Source organism: Lissotriton vulgaris, unplaced genomic scaffold (genome assembly GCF_964263255.1).
Source record: "Lissotriton vulgaris unplaced genomic scaffold, aLisVul1.2 SCAFFOLD_998, whole genome shotgun sequence".
Taxonomy (NCBI): domain Eukaryota; kingdom Metazoa; phylum Chordata; class Amphibia; order Caudata; family Salamandridae; genus Lissotriton; species Lissotriton vulgaris.
Genome location: NW_028251137.1, coordinates 456,120 through 478,688, shown reverse-complemented (window position 1 = coordinate 478,688; position 22,569 = coordinate 456,120). Strand labels below are relative to the sequence as shown.

The following is a 22,569-nucleotide window of genomic DNA, read 5'->3' as shown; positions in this document are numbered from 1 at the left end:
GGGAGCCTTCGCCCAGCTTGATTCTGATCCATGTTTCCGAATGGAGTTGGACGATTGCATGTAAATGAGTCAGGGGTATGCCCCAGGACTCTAATTTTTGTCACAGTAATGCCCGCGGTACGCAGACACAGGCTGCTTTGAAATCAACAAAACAGCAGTGCAAATGGGTTTGGCGGGTTCCCGCTTTCTCCGTCAGGACAGTCAGGGTGAATAAGTTAGTTGTTGTGCCAGAGTTAGTCACAAATCCGGTCTGGTTGAAAGGGAGGCGCTTTGTTGAGTCTGCCCATGTCTGCAACTCTTCTAATAAAATTCTAGCGTAATATTTGGACTCAACATCTAGGAGTGCTATAATTCAGTAATTGTTGGGGTCATTTCTCTTCCCGCCTTTGTAAATTGGATGGATGATAGCACCTCACCAAGACTCAGGGACAGTGTTGTATAGCCAGCAATGGAGAAACAAGGTGGTCAGGTAAGTAGACCATACGTCCACGTCGAATTTTAACATGGCCTGGGGAAGACCATTAGGCCCTAGAGGTCCTTCGGCCCTGGCTTTCCTTATTGGAACATGAGATCCTGTTTTTTAACTCATCCGATGTCCCGATGGACTCCGACAGAAAGTCGTTTTTAATTGCCAGGCCCTTGATTATTGGCACTTCAGGCACTTTAATAGGTGAGTAACTGAGATCAAGTCATCTTGGGCTCCTTGGTTCTAAATGTGGAATCGCCGAGTTAGATGAGCTGGCTAATCTTTGTGTTCCGGTCTTTAAAGTGCCACTGATAAGAATTGGCTTCATTCGGCTGCACTGATGTGTGCGTTACCAACACCTCTTCTGCCTCGTAGCTCCCGGTTAACAAGAGACCAGAATTGTTTTGAGTTGGGGTTCTTGCTTTCGTGGATGATCTTCAGCCAAAATTGATCTAAGGCTGCTTGTTTTTCCCTGTGTAATGCGATATTGAAAGCTGCCTGGGCTGGCTTGTAGGTTATAAATTTGGTTTTGTCACCTGGGCTCTTCCTCGATTGGCGTAGTGCTCGGTTTCTTTGGACTTTTAATTGTTTTGTTGCAGGGGAAATACAGAATTGAAATGCTTGTTGCCTTGTGCCCCTCTTTGAAGACGAGTCATCAAATAGTTGGTTTATGAAGCTAGCCCAGCTGATAATGACTGGCATGTCTGCCTTCTGAGATAGGTGTAGTAGGGCTCTACATTTTTCCATCATGGGGAGAGCCCTGGCTTCCATCCATTTTATTTGCTTTAACTTTTCTATTTGACACTCTGAGTGGGTGTGGGCGAGTTCCTGGTGACGTGGGGTAGTAGCTGATAGTGTTATGATTTGTGGCCGGTGGTCGCTCTCGGCTTGTGATGGGATGTGGTAGCTCTGGATTAAGGGAAGTACCTCTCTTCTCCCTAGAGTGAAGTCCAGAAAGGCATGAGTTCGACTGTCTGAACGGGTCCATGCAGGGGGAATGTCCGTGGCTTAACGTTGCCTTGTACATAAGGCACCCTATCACGTTATGGTTAGCGTGAAAGGGGCAAGCAGTGGGTGTTGTGGTGGGCGTTCCATCACAACTCCCATTGTATTTGACGCTGCCCGCTACGTACAAGGTTGGGGAAACAACACTTACAACCCAACTTTTACAACGCACTACCTTTACAACAAAACTTTTACACCGCAACATCCATTACAACGCATGCCATTACAACGCATGCATGCAATGCATGTCACTGCAACGCATACCACTACAACGCATGTCATTACAACGCGTACCATTACAACGCATACCTACACTATCCAACACTTACCCTACTGTGGCACCCCCTGGAGTTAGAATAGTAATTTTTACCCCTACACTATCCAATACTTACCCTACTGTTGCACCCCCTGGAGTTAGAATAGTAATTTTTACCCCTACACTATCCAACACTTACCCTACTGTTGCACCCCCCTGGAGTTAGAATAGTAATTTTTACCCCTACACTATCCAATACTTACCATACATGCAATGTAATGGTATGCGTTGTAAATGTAGTATGTGTTGTAGTGGAATGCGTTGTAATGGATGTTGCGGTGTAAAAAATGCGTTGTAAAGGTATGCGTTGTAAAAGTATGAGTTGTAACGACATACATCCACAAGGTTGGCGTACATAGGAGGCAGCGCCAAAATTAAGATCAGCGAAAACCTTGTCTTAAAGTGGCAAAACGAGGAGAAATGCAATATTTCTCCTTGTTTATTTTTCTTTTTCCATGTGTGCTGCCTTGTGCAGCACACATGGAAAAAGCAAAATGCCATGGTTTGTTTATGTACACAAAGGTGTCCCTTCCTGTACATAAACAAACCTTTTTTAAAAATGCTATTTTGTCACTTTTATGTGTGCTGAATAAAGCAGTACACATGAAAGTGACAGAATTGCATTTTAGGATTGTTTATGTACAGGAAAGGACACCTTCCTACCCATAAACAATCCTCACCTGCACGCAGACACACTTGCACTCTGGTGCAAGGGTGCCTGCGTTGGCACTAAGGGCCCGATGTAGGTAAAAGGGATTTTCCGATTTCAAAATACCGAGGCGGGCCGAATCGGTATTCTGAAATCGGAAAACGAGATGTAGCAAACAAACCGCGAAATTATAGCGAATTGGTCGGCATCGGTAATGTGAATCGCTACGTACCGAATCGGCACAGGCCGAATCGGAAAGTACCGAATCGGCTACCACCGAATCGGAAATAGCCGAATCGGCTACCACCGATTCGGAAATAGCCGAGTCGGTAAAATCCGATTCGGCAATTACCGAATCGGAGGTATGGAAACACACCCATGGCCAAAAAGCCCATAGGAATGCATTGAACAAACCGAATCGGTAAAATCCGAATCGGATTTTACCGATTCGGATTTTACCGATTCGGTAATATCCGATTCGGTTAAAGCCGATTCGGTAAAAGCCGATTCAGCCAATGAGGTGGCTCCCCCTCCCCCACCCAAACAGGGAGTGGCAACCCTGGCAGGTGCAGCTAATTAAGAACTTTCTGGAGAGCCAGCCTGAGCCGGACACTCACAGTTAGCAGCAGTGGGAGTAGGAGGTAGTGAACTGTTCTGATCAAGATGGCAAACCCTAGTGAGAGCCAGAGGTCCAGCCAGAAGAGGAAGCCAAAGTTCAGCAGCACCGAGCTGCAGGTGTTGGTTGAGGAGGTGGTGAGGGAGCACCGTCAGCTATTTGGGAAGCTGTCCCTCAATGTGCCAGACAGCACCAAGAGGAGGCTCTGGAGCGAAATCGCCCAAAAGGTCAATGCTGTGGGTGTCACCCCCAGGTCCCTTGAAGAGCTGAAGAAGCGCTTCTATGATATCCGCAGCCTGACCAAACGGAAGATGGCTGAGATCCAGAGGCAAGCTGGAGGCACTGGTGGAGGCAGGAACCCGGCGCCACCCCTCACCGAGCTGGAGGAACTGGTCTCCAGCACCATTGAGAGGGAGAGCGTGATCGGAATTGGGACCCTGGACAGCTCAGCCAGAGCCACAGCTACAGGTAAGAAGCATGCGCATCATGACACACCATACCAGACACCTCCCCATTAGACACAATGCACAGCCAAACCCCAGCACAGTACTGTAACCAACATACAAGAGACAAGCATCATGGTACATGTAGTCAGCAGAAGTTAGCAAAATATGGCAGTGCAGAATCACAAGACAGGAAACAGTGGAACACATTCTAAGGAGATGCAAGGACATGTGGTATGCTTTAATTGTACTGACTGTAATACATCGGCACTCAATTTACAAATGCTTCTTTGTACCTAGGGGCACCATCAGGCGGACAACCACTGACAACAGAGGCAGCAGCACCATCTACCACTGCACTCGCAGGGCCGAGCACGAGTCAGGCTGCCGAGGAGGAGGAGGAGGAAAACACCATAGGGCTGGGTATTGAGGGAGACCTGGCAATTGACTTTCATTCACTTCACTCCCCACAAATGCAGAGCACACCCCCCTTGCAGTTCTCCCCAGAGAACTCCCCGACAAGGGACCTCCTTCCACCTACACCAGCTCCTGCCACGATCATGGCTGTGGCTCCAGTACACCCTGTCCTGGGAGCAGGGGCTCAGGCCCCGGCCAGCACCACACCCCCACCAGTGGCACCCCAGCCCACTCAGCAGGCCGGCAGCAGCAGTACCCGTCGCCGTGCCATTCCCAGCACTGCAGCACCAGCACCGGAGGGCAGTGTCTTCCTGGGCCTTGAAGGGAAGATGGTGAAGATCCAAAGGCAGCAGGCGAAGTCCATCATGGCCTGCCAACGCCAGCTCAGGCAGCACAACCTGCAGATGGGGGAGATGGCGACAGGATTCAAGGCCTTTGTAGATAGCAACAAGGAGGTAGCAGCAGGTCTAGGCAGGCTAACCACTGCCATTACCCAGTTATGCGGGAGGCTAGAGGAGCATGAGCTCTCCCCCGTGAGGGATGCCCGCGTGCTAAACCGCTCCATGAGCCGCCTTGCAGCTGCAACTGCGCAACTCTGTCAGCGCAGTGCCAACATGGAGTCAAGCCTCACCCAAAATACCGCGGAGTTAACAAGGGGAATGGCCCGCATCACCACGGCTATGGAGGCCATGATTATCTCTAACACTGCCGCAAATCCTGCCCTGGACCTGGGGGATGCTGGGGACAGCAGCAGCCGCAGCAGCCCGGTCAGCGCTGCGTCAGAGCCACGCAGGAGCACCAGGCGCTCCGCAGAAGCAACTGGCCATCCTGAAGGGGGTGAGGGACACCCCAGTGGGGCTGCCAAGCGCTCAAAGAAGTAGGCTTGCAAGGGCGGGTGAGGCAACCTGGACCTTAGACTTTTGTTTTCCAAGCTGTTACACTATTTTGTTTTGTTGCACATCAGTGCAGTAACTGTGTTGCAACAGTATTAAAATTTGCTTTTCACCACAACCATTTACCTGTCTGTGCATCTGTACTCACTCAGAAATAGTTTTCTGTAATCTCCTCACGTCTGTATCTGCCATCACTTGGCGTAGACACCCCAGCTGGCTGTGTTAGTGGCACAGCTTCGTCGTCGTCATGGTCCTCGTAGTCAGACAACTCCACCTCAGTGCCCTTCTTCACCGCAAGGTTGTGTAACATTGCACATACAGCTATGATCTTGCAGCAGGTGATGGGGGTATACTGCCTTGCACCTCCACTCTTGTGCAGGCATCTGAATCGACTTTTCGAGATGCCAAAGGTCCGTTCGACGACATTCCTTGTGCTTTTGTGGGCCCGGTTATACCTCCTTTGGCTGGGTGTGGAGGGGTTGAGGTAGGGGGTGAGTATGAATGAGCGGAGGGCATATGCACTGTCGCCTGGAAGGGAAAGGAGTAACATTACACACATGCATACATGTATTACACCTAGCTACTTTGTGTTATGGGGGTCTGATGATGTGTCTCACCTAGGAGGTATCCTTCACCAAATTCGCCAGCCATCAGCCGTGCATAGATGCCGCTCTGTTGGAAAATATAGGAGTCGTGGGTACTCCCTGGAAATTTTGCTACCAGGTCTGTGATGGTGCAATTCGCATTGCAGATCACCTGCACGTTGACGGTGTGTGTAGATTTCCGATTGCGGTATATGTATTCTGTGTCCGCTGGTGGGCATATCGGAATGTGCGTGCCATCTATGCAGCCAATGATTTGGGGAAATTGTGCCATCTGGTAGAAGTCAGCTTTAGTTTGTAGCAGTTCTGCGTGGGTTGCAGGGAACGAGATGTATTGGTCCATCCTGTGTATCATGGCGTCAAGGAATGTGTGGAAGAACCTTGACAGGCTGCTCTGGGTCACTCCTCCTGCCGCTGCAACTCCACTTTGATAGCTGCCAGACGCCAGCAGGTGTAGGCTGCATAGCACCTGGACGTGTGCTGGGATGGCGTGTGCCCTTGGGGTGGGGTGGTCCAACAATGGTTTGAGGTCCCTGATGAGCTCAAGTATGGTTTCAGAGTCCAGCCTGTATCTCTGTAGGATCTCAGCCTCTGTGAGCATGAACAGGGTTATCCTCTGTCTGTAGACCTGTTCATTTCTTAGCCATTCCCTCTGTCCTTCCTGCTGTAGCCGTAGCCACCTCGCAATGACATAAAAAGCTGCCATCCTGCAAGTTGCAATGCATTTTGGGGCTGTTTTTATGGGTTGGAGTTGGTTACCACCTGATTGTAATCCATGGTAAATACCGAGTGAATTCTACCGATTTTGAGCCGAAATCGGTGTTTCTGTGCCTCCCTACATCTCCCCATCTGTCCGAATCGGGGAATTTCCCGATCGGTGATTCTACCGAATCGGTAGGTTCTCCGATTTGGCTTATGTCCGATTCGGTTCATCTACCGATTCGGTACATGGGCCGATTCGGATAATTTCCGAATCGGTTCATCTACCGATTCGGTACATGGACCGAATCGGATTATTTCCGATTCGGTGTCACTACCGATTCGGTACATGGACCGAATCGGATAATTTCCGATTCGGTGTCACTACCGATTCGGTACATGGACCGAATCGGATAATTTCCGATTTGGTGTCACTACCGAATCGGTACATGGACCGAATCGGTATTTGTATCCGATTCGGTGTATTACCGATTCGTTACATATCCGATTTTCGGTATGTACGTATCGGATTCTTTCCCATTCGGTACTCATTCCGATTCGGTTTTCTCTCCGATTTTGCGTTTTTTCTTTGCCCTACATCTCGATGGCTGTTTACCGATCGGTAAGGGCCCAAAATCGGGATTTTCGGCCGTTACCGATCGGTAACGGCCTACCTACATCTGGCCCTTAGTTGTTGAACTTAGCACCATTGCAAGGGGAAACGCAAGGCTGCACCACATTCTTGTAAATATGGTGCAGCCTTGCATTTCGAAAGTGGCAGAGTGTGTCGTTAAACCAAGGAGGCTAGAGACTTGCACACCACTTTATTGTACATCTCCCCCACAATCTTTTAATAAGTGAACACATCATTCCGCTTTTGCTAAAGAAATAGGTCCACTCCATTGCTATCAAGAAGCAAACTCACTGTTCCACTGCCAAGGAAAGCATACACCATATTTAAGAGAATAGCCTGTCCTACAACTGCCATCAAATAGAACAAACCTTACAGTTGCCAAATCAAAGAACCAACCATCACCGCAAAAAGCAAATATCTCAAACCCTTATTATAAAGTAACTAATTCTTCAAAACACTGCAAAAGCAAGAACCAAGCACTGCACATCCAAAATAAAAAAACAACCCATGCCACTGTCACAAGTGACACCGCACACTTTTTCAATCTTGCTACTGCCACAGTTTGATACTCTCCACTCAAATACTAAAGGAGGAAAACACCATGCTACTATACAACAAAGAACACCCCTCAGTGTCCCAGCGAGAACCCCCCACAACCAACAGAGTGAAACAGAAGGACAAAAGCACAATTGCACATACCAGAAAGCAACACATTCTGTCTTCTGACAACAGTCATCCACATTGCCTACAATATGTTCTGCAGCTGCTATTTCAAATGTAAAATACATTTTTATTTCAGGGAGCTCGATATCAAAATAAAAATATGATACAAACAACTAAAAATGAATGTGATTAGAATGATATATTAAAATTACCTTCATCCCACCAAGCTCAGAAAGGAACAAACATTATTTACATTCCATGCAAAGAAACTGATACATGAAATAAATAAAAGCGTTTGGAAATATTTTATTATTTAAACTCAAGTATGTGCCTCTCTACAGTACAATATTAGCACACATTGTGCAAAGTTTAACGCTGCCAAAAATATTAATTTTCTCTCAACAATTGTGATTGCTATTCCTTTATCCTAAAAATCTCAGTGCAGTGCTAGGAAATATTAACAATACATTCACCACGTGACATAGTAAAGCAGAACACTGATAAGGTAGAGTAAAAAATATTGCACATGAAGACAAGATAAAACGAGAAAAAGTATGTGAAAGACGTCTTCAGTAACGGTGGTCTAAGCACAATGTAAGGCATTCTTGATTTCTACAAAACTTTCCAAAACAAACAGTATTAAGTTTATACTTTTGAGGCTGCAACATAGATAGGCGGAGAATCTCAAAGTGCTGTATGCAAAGAAAAGGTTAATTAAAACATCAATGCACTTCAAAACTGGATCCTGTGAGTGGACAGGGAGTAAGGTTAGTGCACAAGTTTCCATTGCTAATGATGGTAGTGTATACACACAGTAGCTGAATTATTCCTTTCAGGGCTCACCATTTGCTTTTATTGTTTAACTGGTAGGCGCATCTTGCTTTAACTTGAGAGGATTTTACTTTATTCCAGTTTGTGATATCAGCTCTGCCTCCCTGTTGAGAGCAGACGATGCCAAAGATTTTACAGACTAACAGGATGGGCGTTAGCTCACTGCAGATGACACATTCTCTCCAGTCTCTTTGTCAAATTCTATCCTCACCTCCTTAAATACCATAACAAAAGCATAATTACAACACCTTCCTTACCAGAGTGGTTTCTCACTAAAAGCTCATAAATTGCACACTTTCCAAAATGCACACCTTACGCATATTCAAATGATCAAACTGAATCTGCACCACAGTGGAATGTGATATATTTGGACAAACTGAAGTATTCATATGCATTTGCCACTTGTGCATTTGTGTGGGACAAGAGGTATGGTCAGGCATAACTTTCATTCATAGAGGAGTACACAGTTCCTCAGAGCTCTGTCAGTCTCCATTTCCCTTTATGAGCGCTGGCCTAGTGCTATGTGGACAGAGGACACATATGCTTCCTTCCTTGGTTGTGGTAGTTTGGGACTTATGCAGCAAATGTATGCAGCAAGGATATCCTCTCTGGATTATACAACCAAGTGTACAGACGAGCACGCAGGTCATGGTCATTGCTAGTAAGGATTGCATTTCCATCCCTAAAATAGGGTGAAGAATGTGATTTCAAAATGTATGCACCCTTTAATGGTCATGCATGAAAAGGACCACTTGATGGAATAGTGGGCAGCGACTGACATTAAGAGGCGCTTGTCTGTTCCTCCACATGGTCAATGACGGCTGAAGCAGTGGACATGTGTCAGCTGCTTTAGCATTGAAGGAAAATGGGCTGGAAAAGACTCAGCAGTTTTGCACTGTTGCCTCAGCCCCCTGAATCTATGCACCTATGCTTCGTGGACAGACAGACTGCAGTTAAACAACTCATGCACGTTTATGATGTGCAAAACGTGCACAGCGTTTGTCACTTTTCATAAATTCGGTGCACTCTGGGTGAGGCTTCATAAGTTATTCCTTATACCCTTGTCCTGATGAGACCCGAATGAAAGGGCTGAAACGCGTCGACAGTTGAAGAAAGGAAGAATCCATGAAAGTGCAAATACCATGTTAAAAATGGACGCACACTAATAAAAGTTTGTAGAGGTGGAATAGGTACCTAAGAATTACCTCAAAGTGGATTGCAATGAATTAGAAAGCAAACACTTCATTGTAAAAACGGGGGGGAGGAAACAATTGTGTTTTGATTGTGATTATTCATGTTTTGTAATGTATGTTTTAGGTACTATCCGTTATGGATAATGTAATAGAGAACAATTAAAAGAAATTAATAATTGTTCCAACCAGGAATAAACTGTGGTATGTGGTTTTTCTGAAACATTGTTAAATAAGATGGGACTATGTACCAAGTTATAGGTGCAATTGATTGTACCCTACGACTATTGGCGAACATATCCATCCCTCTGCATCAGTTATTGTATGATGTGATATTTTCCTACCCAGAAGGTGGAGGGTAATTTGGGCAAACCCCATTGATTTTGTATTGCTTTCATTTTGTGGTTACACATACCGTCTTCCAATATTACTATTAAAAACGAACACTTTTCATGTGCGAATTATCATTTCGTGAGTACAAAATATTCGGTGAAATGGAAATTGATTTTGACAACTGTTCATTTTCAGAAGATTTTTGTCTTCTTAAAAAGTTTGAAGGGTTGTCGAAATTATTTCGAAGTCAAGGGTTTTCACCATTTCATATCATGTCCCTGTTAAACGCTCCCTAGATAAACAGATATTTTATGTGCTGATAAAACTTAGCTGATTAGAAAGAGCAGTGGAAATAAATAACAATAATACAAAACAGAAGAAAAGAAGAAACAACGGTCAATAGAGTTTCTTGTGCGTTTTGTTGTATGTACGTGGTCTAACATAGCTAGCGCTTTGGTGAGGTGGGTCTGTTTTGTCTCACATACATTTATAATCTACTTAAACCAAGAGATTTGGCACAACCATTTTCTTCGCTGCTCAAAATGAAGAATCCTTAATTTGTGCAAGTCTATTTTCTGCACCAAAAGCTATGAAGGCTTGATGTCGACATCATAAATCCCCACAGTGACAGGATTTGATACCTCTAAAGTTACCTTTGTGCCTTCATAGTGCGTTGCAATGCTTCTCTCTGCCTTAAGAAAGAATTCACTTGCTAGATTACTGTCAATTAGTGCTGAAAAAGTGGTCATATAGTAGGACAGAACGAACAAGGGGCATTCATCAAATTATTGTGACAGCACAAAATTCCAGAAAATACTTTATCAGATTTATGTATCTGAAAAACAACAAATGGTGGAGTCTGTAACTATTTGTCAGAAATCTTGATGTTTTCCATATATTCGCCAACAATGTCAACCAGACTTAACTTCATACTGCGCAAACCGTATGCCTCTTATTATGGGTACCCGCTGTGTGTAAGGAAAGGCGTTTGAATGTACTTAACCCTGGTTCATATTCCAAAGAAGGGTTATATTACGTGAAGATGTTTGTGAGGTGACACTGGTAGACATAGTTTAACTCAAAGAACATAAAGCTTTTCACTCTGGTACTATTACTGGTATGTGGTTTGCAGCTCTTTGGCACCAGGGTAGACAATAGTTATTGGCCCCTTTACAGGTTGGTTTCATTGTTCCTCAGTTGAAAGTCCATTCCACTTTACCAATGACTGATAAACTAAGGCATGAGTCAAGCTGCAATGCTGTGTGCTGGTTTTCATGCAGGTGTTTCTTGATTTCCGTAGATCTGACAGACTGTTGTGCAATTTCCTACTCAGAGCACTGCTTCTGCTGAAGTCCCGGGTTCCACCAGGAATACTTCCGGCCAGCTGAACATGTCTCTTTTCCTTGAGATTCTCCGGAAGACTCGGTACAACAAGTGTAAGAGTTATAAATGCTCATAATCAGCGCTAAGAGGATGATCGCGGCTGCTACGAGTGAGAAAATGTTCCAGTGTTTCAATAGTTTAGGATAAAGGATATATAAATAATCTATGTATTCTTCAATTTTGCTGAAAAACAGAAAATAAGAATAGGTTATTTATATCAACAAACTCCTGTTACCGTTCGTTTATGATCTAAAGAAGGTTGAGATCTCCCTGCCTGTGTGGGTAGGAGTTCCTGCCTCTTTAGTTAGCAGTGGGTGTAGGCTAGAGCAAATGGTAAAACAATATAGGCAGAGAGCAAGAGAAATGTTTAAGTATATGCAGATAGGTATAATACACAGAAACTAGGAAGGCAAACTACTCTTTCACATCACTGGTGAGACCCCATATTGTATACTGTGCCCATGTCTGGAGACCTGATTTAAGTAGAAGAGAGACTTAGGGAATGGTATTGAGGCAATTGGTGGAGGTTAGGAAGAAGTCCCACTGCCATCAGATGGAAACACACCATAAACCCACTTGCCTGCGGGCAATCCTGGTATTACAGAAGTATATGGCATACCAGTGCCAGGCACACTCAAAGAACCCTCTAAAGAGGTTGGGCTACGTCTGGGAAAGCCCAACATTTTGGTCTTCCTCACACCTTAATTGCCATTTCTGGAAGGAAGTATGTTAAGCATTTTCATAAGTTAGGCCTTGCTAATGACTGTCTCCACAAACAAGTGAGTTTAATCCATGCAACAGGAACCTACCTACCTGTGTCTCAGCTTTAAGATGATACAGTGCATTTAATTTATTTAGTTTAAAAGCAATACTGGTGTTTAGTATCTACCCATATAAACATTCATTTTAAATGCTATCCCTGAATGGATGGGTACCCAGTACATGAGTTTCGATGAGGACACTAATAAGCATTTATCTAGCAAAGGATTATGTGGGCGGCACAATTCTGAAAAAAAAAACAATTTCTCACACAATGAAAGTGAGCCAGATATTGAGAAGGAAAGACAGACGTTTTAGATTGTTGTTTCTTTTCAAATCAGCAAATAAAGAACCTGCTTGGCTGTCACTTCAATGATGTGCCCAACACTGCGTCCACTCAGTCACACAACACTGGTACTTCACAATCATCCTTTACCAGGAAATAATTCGAGAAATAGAAATCCCAGCATGTTAACTACTTGTCATTCTGGTCTTGCACTTCGAGGTTGAATAAAGTGCGCCCACATTAATTTATATATATCTATATCTATCTATCTATCTATCTATCTATCTATCTATCTATCTATCTATCTATCTATCTATCTATCTATCTATCTATCTATCTATCTATCTGTGCACAGTGTAGTGTCCGGAGACACGGGGGCAAGGGATGCCTAGGCCGCGAAGTGGGGCCTAACTATGACTAAACAAATGTCGCAACGCTGACTGACAGTTAGGGCCAAAGACCACGAGCGGTCTTCTGGCCGTTTATTTATACTCAGGGGCTACCCCGCCCCGAGGCGTATGCGTGCGTGTGTGCGTACGTGTGCGGGCCGGGTGGCTCCATTACTACATCCCTCCAAACTCACAGATCAATAGTCCCAGCCATGAGATGTTTTCGATCAGTTCATATTCCATGCATAGTCCTTCAGTCGTTGGTTGGGGGTCGGATTGGGTCACAGGTGATATCTTTGGCTTTGACGACTTTCCAGACCCCCCGTCTCCGCTGGTTGTTCAGGGCGATGTTGATCATTGCTCGAGGAGTTTTCGGGGCTGATGTTGTCGGCCGGCTCGAGTCTCGGTGAAGTCGGTCTTTCTTCTTCTCGTGGGGACGTGGGTGACTCCATGCGTGCTGGCTCCTGGTCTCCGTCTTCCGTCTCCTCAGATGCAGAGCCGGCGTGTCCACCTTCACGAGAGACACGCTTAAACCACGACACGTTGCGAGTCACAGCTCGTGTACCTCTGGATGCAGACACCATGGTGCCGTGCACATTCACGATCTCCCACACTTCCGGTTCAAAGGCTGGGTCGTATTTTGAATTTCGGTGCCTGTTCTTGAGGACCACTTTGTCACCAACTACTAATGACCTGGCTTGGGCTTTCCTGGCCTGACTGGCTTTGTCGTTTGTGCGCCTCCGTCGTTCTTGGGTGGCTTCGTGGTTTATTTCTGGGGGGCACCAGGCAGGTGTAGCTGGCACGCAGTCTCTGGGTACCTTCTTGAATACTAGGTGCGCCGGAGCGCAGCGGGTGGTCGAGTGGGGTGTCTGTCGATATGCGCTGAGGAACTGTGACAGGCACTCTTCGGCGTCCTCCCTTCTTTCCACGCCGATTTGTAGCGCGCGGTTCAAGGTCCGCATAAATCTCTCGACTTCCCCGTTTGCTTGGGGCCATTGTGGAGTGATTTTTCTGTGGTGGATGCCCCGGGCGGCGAGGTATGCTTAGAAGTCTTTCCCCTGAAAAGGAGGGCCGTTGTCCGACCTCACTTCTTCTGGCAGGCCTACCATGGCGAACACTCTCTCCAGGGCCTTCTTGACATGGTGGAACGCTGTGGAGGGTACAATTTCCACTATAGGAAAACGGGAGTAGGAGTCAATCAAGACGAGGGTGTGCCGTCCATCCGGGAATGATCCAAAGTCCACACTTATTTTTGACCATGGCTCCTTACAGGGATCTTCGGTGACCACAGGGTGGGGAGCAGGTTCTCGGCCTGTGATGGTGCACGAATGGCAGTTGCCAACCTCTTTCTCTACCGCTGCGTCCATGCGTCCATGCCGGCGAACCACACCTTGTTGCGCAGGCGTCCTTTGGTCTTTGACACCCCCTGGTGGCCTTGGTGCGCGAGGCGCACGACTTCCCCCTGTAGCCTTGCAGGTACCACGATCGCTGTCCCTCAGAGGATTACACCATGGGGTCCGATGCTCAGCTCGCTCTGAGCCCTCCACAGTTGTTGTCTTGCCAGCTGTTCCTGGGACGTGAGGGCGCTGACTCCATCCAGAAAATTTTTCCAGTTTCTATTTGCCAGCGTTGCTTTTACTTTGATGAGGCACTCGTCTTCATCCGTGGCCTTCCCGATGTCTTCCAGCGTCAGGGCCACTGGGCAAGCGTCTTGAGAGATCATTCGGACGTATTCCTCGACGTCGTCTTCATCGCTTGTAGTTTGGACTGCATCTGAGGAGCCGGGTTGTCTTGATAGGAAGTCCGCAGGATTGTCGGCTCCAGGCCGATAGATTACCTCGAAACGGTATGTTTGGAGTTGCACAGCCCATCTCTCAATCCTGGGTGGGGCGAGCCTAGCGGTTCCTGCAAACAGAGGCACAAGGGGCTTGTGGTCAGTCACTACTTTGAATTCATGTACAAACAGGTAGAGGTGAAAATGCTGGCACGCCCATTTTATGGCCAGTGCTTCACGTTCAATTTGGGCGTACCGCATCTCCGTCGCGGTCAGTGCTCTGCTAGCATAGGCTGTCGGCACCCATTCATGGGCTTCTGTCTCCTGCATGAGGACGGCCCCCAACCCAACGGGACTCGCGTCCACAACGACTTCCGTGCGCCGGTGTGGCCTGAAGTATGCCATGACTTTGTCGTCGATTAGTGCAGCTTTGATTGCCGCGAAGGCTTCGTCTTCCTTGGCAGTCCACGCCCATGGTTGGCTCGATTTGGTGAGGGTGCGTAATGGCTCGGAGAGGGATGCCAATCCAGGGATGAAACGGCCACAGTACGTGGCCATCCCCAGGAAGCTTCTGACCTCAGTGGCTGACGTCGGTTTGGGAGCTGCCCGGATAGCGTCCGCTTTCTTCGGATCGACCTGAAGTCCCTCCCTGGAGAAGATATACCCGAAGAAGTCCACTGATTCCTTGTAGAAGGAACACTTTTCTCTATGGAGAGTGAGGCCGTGATCGGCAAGGCATTGCAACGTGGCTCGGAGGTGGACGTGGTGCTCCTCCAAGGTTTTGGAGAAGACAAGGATGTCATCGCTTAGGTTTATGACTCCTGTCAAGCCTGAGAGAGTCTCCCTGATGGCGTTTTGGAAAACTTCAGCCGCTGATGACACCCCAAAGCTCAGCCGCTTGTACCTCCGGAGTCCGACATGGGTGGAGAATGTCGTGATGTTGCGACTGTCCGGGTGAAGCTCAAGCTGGTGATATCCGGCGTTGAGGTCCAGTTTGGAAAACCAGCGAGCGCCGTTGAGGTCTGCCACGATGTCGTCCATAGTTGGTGTTAGATGCCTCTCCCTTTTTACTGCTCTGTTCGGAAGACGCATGTCCACACATAGGCGTATAGCGCCTGGCTGCTTCGGCTTAGGAGCGATCACGAGCGGCGATACCCAGGGCGTCGGGCCCGACACCTTTTCGATTACCCCCAGCTCTTCAAGTTTGCGCAATTCTTCCTCCACTTGCTTCCGCAGGTGAAACGGCACTCGTCTGTGTCTGAGAGCAGTGGGTCGGACCGTTGGGTCAACGTGTAGTTTGAACTTTTTCCCCTTTAAGCAGCCAAGTCCTTTGAACAGGGTCGGGAAATCTTGCAAGATTGCTTCTGCGTGTAGTTCATGCACTTGTCACGCAAAGAATACTAGTTGCAAATCTTCCGCCGTGTGGCAGCTCAGGAGCGTGCCGCGCCTGCCTCCGGTAACATGGAACTTGGTCTTGACTTGTTGATCATTGCAAGCAGCTGTCACTTCGATTACTCCCCTCAGGGGAAGCGGGTCGTCGCTGTCGTAAGTGTATATCTTGGCGTTTGAAGGAGACAGCGGTGGGCGCGGAGACAGTAGCTCATATTGCGTGCTGTCCATCACATTTACCGATGCCCCAGTATCAATGAGTGCTTGCACGGGAGAGCCAGCAATGGAGATCTCACACATCGGGGGTGGGCGTCTTCTAGAGCCTTCTCTTCCCACGAAGGAGACGAAAAAAACGTTGTCATCATCGTCATCGACACGGAATGCTGATCTGGAGGCGTCGCTGCACAGGCCTGGATCTTCTAAGGAGAGTTGTCGCACTGCCTGGGTAGGGCCTCTTCCACTCGAGCTAAAACGGCGGTTCCCGCTGCTGCGACACACCTTCGCAAAATGATTCACTTTTCCGCAGTTGGAGCATACTTTTCCTCTCGCGAAACACCTTCCGCTTGCAGGGTGTTCCATGCCGCAGTTCCCACAGGGGTTCCGGGAACTGGCTTGTGAGGCTCCCCTTTGTGTTTGTGGCCGGCGCCTAATGGCGTCTACTTGTTCCTCCTTGATATGAGGGGTCTTTGCGGGTGCACCGGGTCTGTCAAGAGCAGCTTGCATTTCGTCAGCTCTGGCGTTGGATAGCTCATGCGAGCGCGCAAGGACGAGGATCTCGTCGAGGGAGATACGTGGTTGCCTAAGAATGAGGCGTCTGAGTTGTACCGACCGGCACCCCTGGATTAGTTGTGCGCGAATCTCTAGGCGCTGGTCCGGAAGTTCGCAGGCAATAGCTAATTTCCTTAACCGGGCATAGAAAGAGTCAATGGGTTCCGTCTCTCCCTGCCTAGCTTGGCGCAGCTTAAACCACTCGTAGTCAGGGTTCACTCTGGGATCGAAGTAGAGGTTTAACGCCCGTACTGCGGCCTCGTAGTCTTGTTCTCCACCCCGATCTGGCAATGTCTCAAAAAGTTCATATAGCTCATCACCGCCATAACACATGAGCAAAGAGCGCTTAACTTTGCCATCGGTCTCACGGACACCGATAAAATAGTGCTCCAACCTTCCAATCCACAGACGCCATCTTGCCGCAGCCGTGGGTGGATCCACCAGTTCGCTGAACGGAGGGAGCGGTGCTGCGAGGCCATGCCCGGGGGGGGCTGCAGCAGCGGCTGCGGCGGCACCAGGAGCCGGACCCGGAACAACAAGAGCCGGCACCGTGGCCGGGGAACCAGTAGGAGCAGGTGGTTGGTTCTGTGCAGGGGTCGCGGCAGTGGCACCACCATCGGCGTGTTGTTGGCTCATGGTTTTTACAGTATGAACACGTGAGAAAACACGATGTGAGAGGCTAAGGCAGGGCAGGCACAGTGAGGCGCAGGTCCCACGTGGCAAAAACGGCAGCGCCGGGTAACTAGGCTTTCAGTTCCTGGTGAGGCGTGCAGAAATATGCTCAAATAGGCTTGGAGAGCCACTGGTGCAGTGTTGGTGGATGAGGTGGATGAGGCAGCCGACGTGACTTGAAGTGAGCCAACTTGCCGTCTGGTCGATGGCTGAAATAATTCCTTCCAAATCAATCACAGCGTCCGCCCAATGCGTGAGGATACGCAGGTTATTCTCACCCCGGTCGGCAGCCTGAAACCCGAGTTGACAGGGCTTACGCGACCTGATGCGGTGTGCGCATGCGCGAGCCCACGGCTCCAAGCGCGGCCGCTGAGGTACGGGCGCGAGGGCTGAGGATTTCCCCCCGATGCGCCGGCGGCAGGCGAAGGAGCGCACACGAAGGACGGCGGACGTTGGCGTGAGCGCCGGTAAGCCGCTTAAGAGCGGGCAGGGTGGCGGGCGTCGGTTGAGGCCTCGAAGAGGCGCGAGCTCACCTGACGCACCACGGCCTGGTGCGTACTTCACACTCGGCAGCACCACCGCGGAGCTCAGCCAAGCAGGGATGGCCGGCGCAGCTGCGTGGCGAGGCGCGGGTAACTGTGACCGCCTCGTCGCCAGTGTAGTGTCCGGAGACACGGGGGCAAGGGATGCCTAGGCCGCGAAGTGGGGCCTAACTATGACTAAACAAATGACGCAACGCTGACTGACAGTTAGGGCCAAAGACCACGAGCGGTCTTCTGGCCGTTTATTTATACTCAGGGGCTACCCCGCCCCCGAGGCGTATGCGTGCGTGTGTGCGTACGTGTGCGGGCCGGGTGGCTCCATTACTACACACAGTACCACAATAGGTGAAGCGCGCTTGGGTGTATTGCATGTGTTAAAACATTCCTGCTTGCTAAAGTTTTCATATTTTGAAAGCAGTACCTTTTCTATGTCCATGATGTGAGGGGTATTTAAACAGTTGGTAATCATGTTAATTTGCTGATTGAGAAAGGCTGAGTGCAGCCAAAACGCGTCTCAGTGAACTTTTGCCAGGTCTAGAGACATCACGCTTCAATAAAACAGCCAATGCGTGAGTCTTCGTGAGCGTGCCCCTTTTTCGAGTGTGAATTTGGGATTGGAGAGGATTCTATTAATGGCAGTGACGCCACTTTGCACGCGACACCAGCGTACTTTGGACTTGCTTAGTTAACCGCATTCCAGGAGTTTAACGAGGTATCGATTCAAGCAAGCCCCCAGAGTAATATGAGATGGAGTCCCCAGTGGATGGCAGGACGGAGCGCGAGGAAATCCTGGAGGTTTTCAGCGTGGAGTTCTAATTTTCACTACGAGCTTGCTGTCTCCCTCGGAAGTTCCGAAGTAAACTCTGGTGCTGGGCACCGTGCAACATCGTTGCTTTACGGTGAGGATTCATGGTCATATTTTCGCGGTGAGGATGTCTCCATTCCTGGCTTAATGACTAACTTTGAACGATTTCCCTTCGGGCAGACTATACACCATACAAAACCATTTTAGTCTTAATTCATGATAAGCGTTTATGTGTTCCTCGTTACTCCGATAAATTCCTTGAGGAGTCATTAAGACAATGGGATTCCAGCAATAACGCTTTTATTGTACTTTGTGTGGAGATGCTACGTGCAAATTTAGCATGCGTGATTTACTGCACGCCATTGTTGTGTACATTTGGGAAAGTATTATTATTATGTTCAAAGTATAACGCTTCAAAAAATGTTTTAAATGCCCCGATTTGACACACTTTAAAAGAGGTCTTTCAAATGATTATACAACTATTTCAATAGCATAACATATGTTGGCAGGTTTAATGTTGTTGATGTGCAAGTGTTGTGACATGGATCACTTTGGTCACGGAATTTTACAAAATGTGTGCACAGTACCACGATAGGTTAAGCGCGCTCGGGTGTATTACATGTGTTAAAACATTCCTGCTTGCTAAAGTTTTCGTATTTTGAAAGCAGTACATTTTCTATGTCCATGATGTGAGGGGTTTTTAAACAGTTGGTAATCATGTTAATTTACTGATTGAGAAAGGCTGAGTGCAGCCGAAACGCGTCTCAGTGAACTTTTGCCAGGTCTAGAGACATCATGCTTCAATAAAACAGCCAATGTGTGAATCTTCGTGTGTGTGCCCCTTTTTCGAGTGTGAATTTGGGATTGAAGAGGATATATATATATATATATATATATATATATATATATATATATATATATATAAAGCAGCCAATGTGTGAATCTTCATGTGCGTGCCCCTTTTTCGAGTGTGAATTTGGGATTGAAGAGGATATATATATATATATATATATATATATATATATATATATATATAATTTCACTCGTTTCCTCTCGATAACGCGCCCACCATCCGGAGCCACATCAAAAGGAAGAAACGGAAGACCCAGAGTGCAGGTGAGTTCTTTAATTTTCAGCACACCACGCCAGCATAACCTTTCGGTCTTCACAGAGGCCTTGGTCACATGACGCACCAAGAGAAATGAGCTAAATTTAAAGTGCTAGTGCATGCAAAACAGTACATTTTGATTGGCCAGTATACTGGGAGGGAGATGTCCTTAATGACCATGGAAAACATTTTGTGTAAAGTGCATAGGAAATTTGAATCATTTCATTTTTTGCATATTTTGCTGATTACTGTTTAAATACAGTTTGGTCCGAAAAACTCATTGATGTCAATCGACAGGTGTCAAAATCACATGATAATTAATTCATATATTTTACATCTTTTTGTACAAAAAGTGACCAAAATACAGAGATATATACATATAATAAATTAGGATTAACTAGTCGGACCAATTGCCAATCATTATTCTGCACCCACACACCTAGATTTCAATAAGACTAATATCGTTCAATTGAAGCTTGCATATGTCTAAATTAGAAACCAACGGTATTACGCAATTTTCAGCTCACCTCTTTAGGCCATATTATTGGTACTGGTGATGAAAGTCCAAAATAAAATTATGTGTACAAACTAAACCAAATGTGATAGAGCCAAAGATTTTGTGATTAAAATATAATATATACGCTGCCTAATGCAACTTCTGACAGGAGCGTTCCCGGTGTAAGCATTACAACGGTATCTAACTATACAACCTAGTTGTCAACACATTTATAGTTGTAGTAGTAATCAGTAATGAAGCCTAGATAGTAAGCAATTCATTTGCGTATCCAAACAGAAATATTGGGGGGCAAACATGTGTGCAAATAGCATGAGGAGGCATTTATAAGCACGTGTAAAAATCCTCCGTTGAGTTGAGGCCATTGTGGGTCTTACTGTCCATTTCCAAGATGTACCTGGTCTCTAATGCTCTTAGAATGCCTTCTCTGTTGCCACCTCTCCTTAGGGGACCCACAGTGTCTATGGCATAGTACCTAAGGAGTCCACTGTTGTTGTCGTGGTGCTCCCTATAATGCCTCGCAACCGGATACGTGGCATCGTTGGTATTGATAGCCCTAATATGCTGGAGTACCCTTTTGTGGACCTGCAATTTGGTACTACCAATATATTGCAGGCCACATGGGCACTCCAGCACATAGACCACATACTCGGTTTTGCATGTCAACTGTTTGTCGAACTTACGGGGCACTGTGGAAAACGCCGTAAGGTACTCGGTTTTATTGAGTCCTTGTGAGCATGCCTTGCAGCTCGAGCATTTTCTAAAGCCTCTACTAGCTGCCAACCAGTTTTTAGGGGGAATCACTCCGGACTAGACTTAACCACAGCATCCTGTAAAGAATATGCTTTTCTGAAGGTGATAGCTGGTTTGCTGGGCATGTGTTCACCTATTACTGGGTCGAGCTTGATCAAGTTCCAGTGTTGGTTAATTATCTTCCTAAGTGCCCCGTGTTGCCTGTTGTAGGTCCATATGAGTCTGATTGGCTGTGGAACACTGGGATCTGTGGACCTCTGGGCTTTCTTGTGGATCAGTGCATCATTTCGGGACAGGGCATTTGCTTTATTGATGGCTATATCTATTAGGTTTTCTGCATAGCCTCTTGCCAGAAACCGCTGTTTGCTTGCTGCTTGTGCTGCTTTGCAGTGGATGTCTGTACTGCAGACGCGCCTAATTCTGAGCATCTCCCCATAGGGAATGCTCCTAATTAAGTGCGGAGGATGGTGACTATCTGCGTGCAGCACGGTGTTACCCGCAGTAGGCTTTCTGTAGAGTTTAGTCTCCAACCTGTCCTGACTGACCTCTATTGTTACATCAAGAAAGTGTGCTTTTGTCTGACTGATATGGGAGGTGAAGGCCAAATTATATGCATTATTGTTCAGAGTTTCAATGAATTTTACAGCTTCCTCATGTGTCTCCCGCCAGATCATCAAAATATCATCGATGTACCTATACCATCGTATGATATGGCGGGTGCAGATTTCAAGGTAATCACCATGGAGGACCTGTCTCTCCCAGTATCCCATATATAGGCAGGCATAACTGGGAGAGAAACAGGCCCCCATGGCGACACCTCTAACCTGCTGATAGTACTGGTTAAGGAACATGAAGTAATTATGGTGTGGACAGAAGCTGATCATGGTGAGTAACAGTGTGTTGTGCTCGGCTAGTTCGATGTGGCGTTTACCCGGATAGAATTGCACAGCCCTCAACCCATGTGCATGCACTATGCTGGTATACAGCGATGAGACATCTAAAGTGATCAACCAATAGTCTTTATCCCATTGTATTTCATTGACTTTCCTCAGGAGGTCACTGGAATCCTGAATGTAGGAAGGAAGTGCCAAAACATGTTCTTGGAGGAATGAATCAATGTAAGTAGTGGCTTTCTCTAGTAGGCCCCCACACGCCGAAATGATGGGTCTTCCAGGTGGCTTGATAGAGTTTTTGTGCACTTTAGGAATTAAGTACAACACGGGGGTAATTGGGTGATCATTCTTTAGGTATTTTAGTTCATCCACGCTGATAAGCCCACTTGATCGCCAGCCCATCAGTAGGGAATGAAAGTCTGATTGTGCTTTTCTCAGTGCACCCACATCACAATGTTTATAGCAGTTTGGGTCATTCAGTTGGAGGTAGGCCTCCTCCATGTAGAGGTTCTTGGGCCAGAGCACGATGTTTCCACCTTTGTCAGATTGCCTGACTATCATGTTACCATCCATCTGTATTTTCTTTACCAGACTCTGATATGCATTGTTGCACTTGTGGTTAGGATGGTTAGATTTTACAGTCTTTACATGCAACGCCTTCACTTGTTTTATAATGGCATCTTGAAAAATGTCAATGTTGTCATATGGTGTGACCGGAGTGAATGTGGAGCGTGGTTTAAAGTTGGTTAGCCCACCAATTTGGGCATTTTCAGCCCC

General features: G+C 47.1%; 2 protein-coding genes across 2 annotated transcripts in view; one reads left to right on the top strand and one right to left on the bottom strand.

Moving 5' to 3' along the window:
* The first annotated feature begins 3,309 nt into the window (after positions 1 to 3,309).
* Positions 3,310 to 9,590, top strand: LOC147663012 (uncharacterized). The gene is made up of 3 exons (XM_086950735.1): positions 3,310 to 3,520; positions 3,796 to 4,445; positions 9,552 to 9,590. The coding sequence occupies exons 1-3, from the start codon at positions 3,364 to 3,366 to the stop codon at positions 9,588 to 9,590; spliced, it is 846 nt and encodes a 281-aa protein (XP_086806861.1). The 5' UTR covers positions 3,310 to 3,363.
* The window catches only part of IRAG1 (inositol 1,4,5-triphosphate receptor associated 1), a 434,599-nt gene continuing 419,715 nt past the window's right edge, over positions 7,686 to 22,569 (bottom strand). Inside the window, exon 19 of the mRNA XM_086950734.1 lies at positions 7,686 to 11,323. Coding sequence (XP_086806860.1) covers positions 11,083 to 11,323 — 241 coding nt within the window. The 3' untranslated portion in view covers positions 7,686 to 11,082. The remainder of the gene's footprint in view (positions 11,324 to 22,569) is intronic.

Bases quoted from the DNA above. Each gene is read 5' to 3' on its own strand.
- LOC147663012 (XM_086950735.1), top strand. From the start codon at position 3,364: ATGGCTGAGATCCAGAGGCAAGCTGGAGGCACTGGTGGAGGCAGGAAC. The intron at 3,521-3,795 runs GTAAGAAGCATG...CTTTGTACCTAG, and splicing joins AGCCAGAGCCACAGCTACAG to GGGCACCATCAGGCGGACAA. The intron at 4,446-9,551 runs GTGAGGGATGCC...TGTATGTTTTAG, and splicing joins AGGAGCATGAGCTCTCCCCC to GTACTATCCGTTATGGATAA.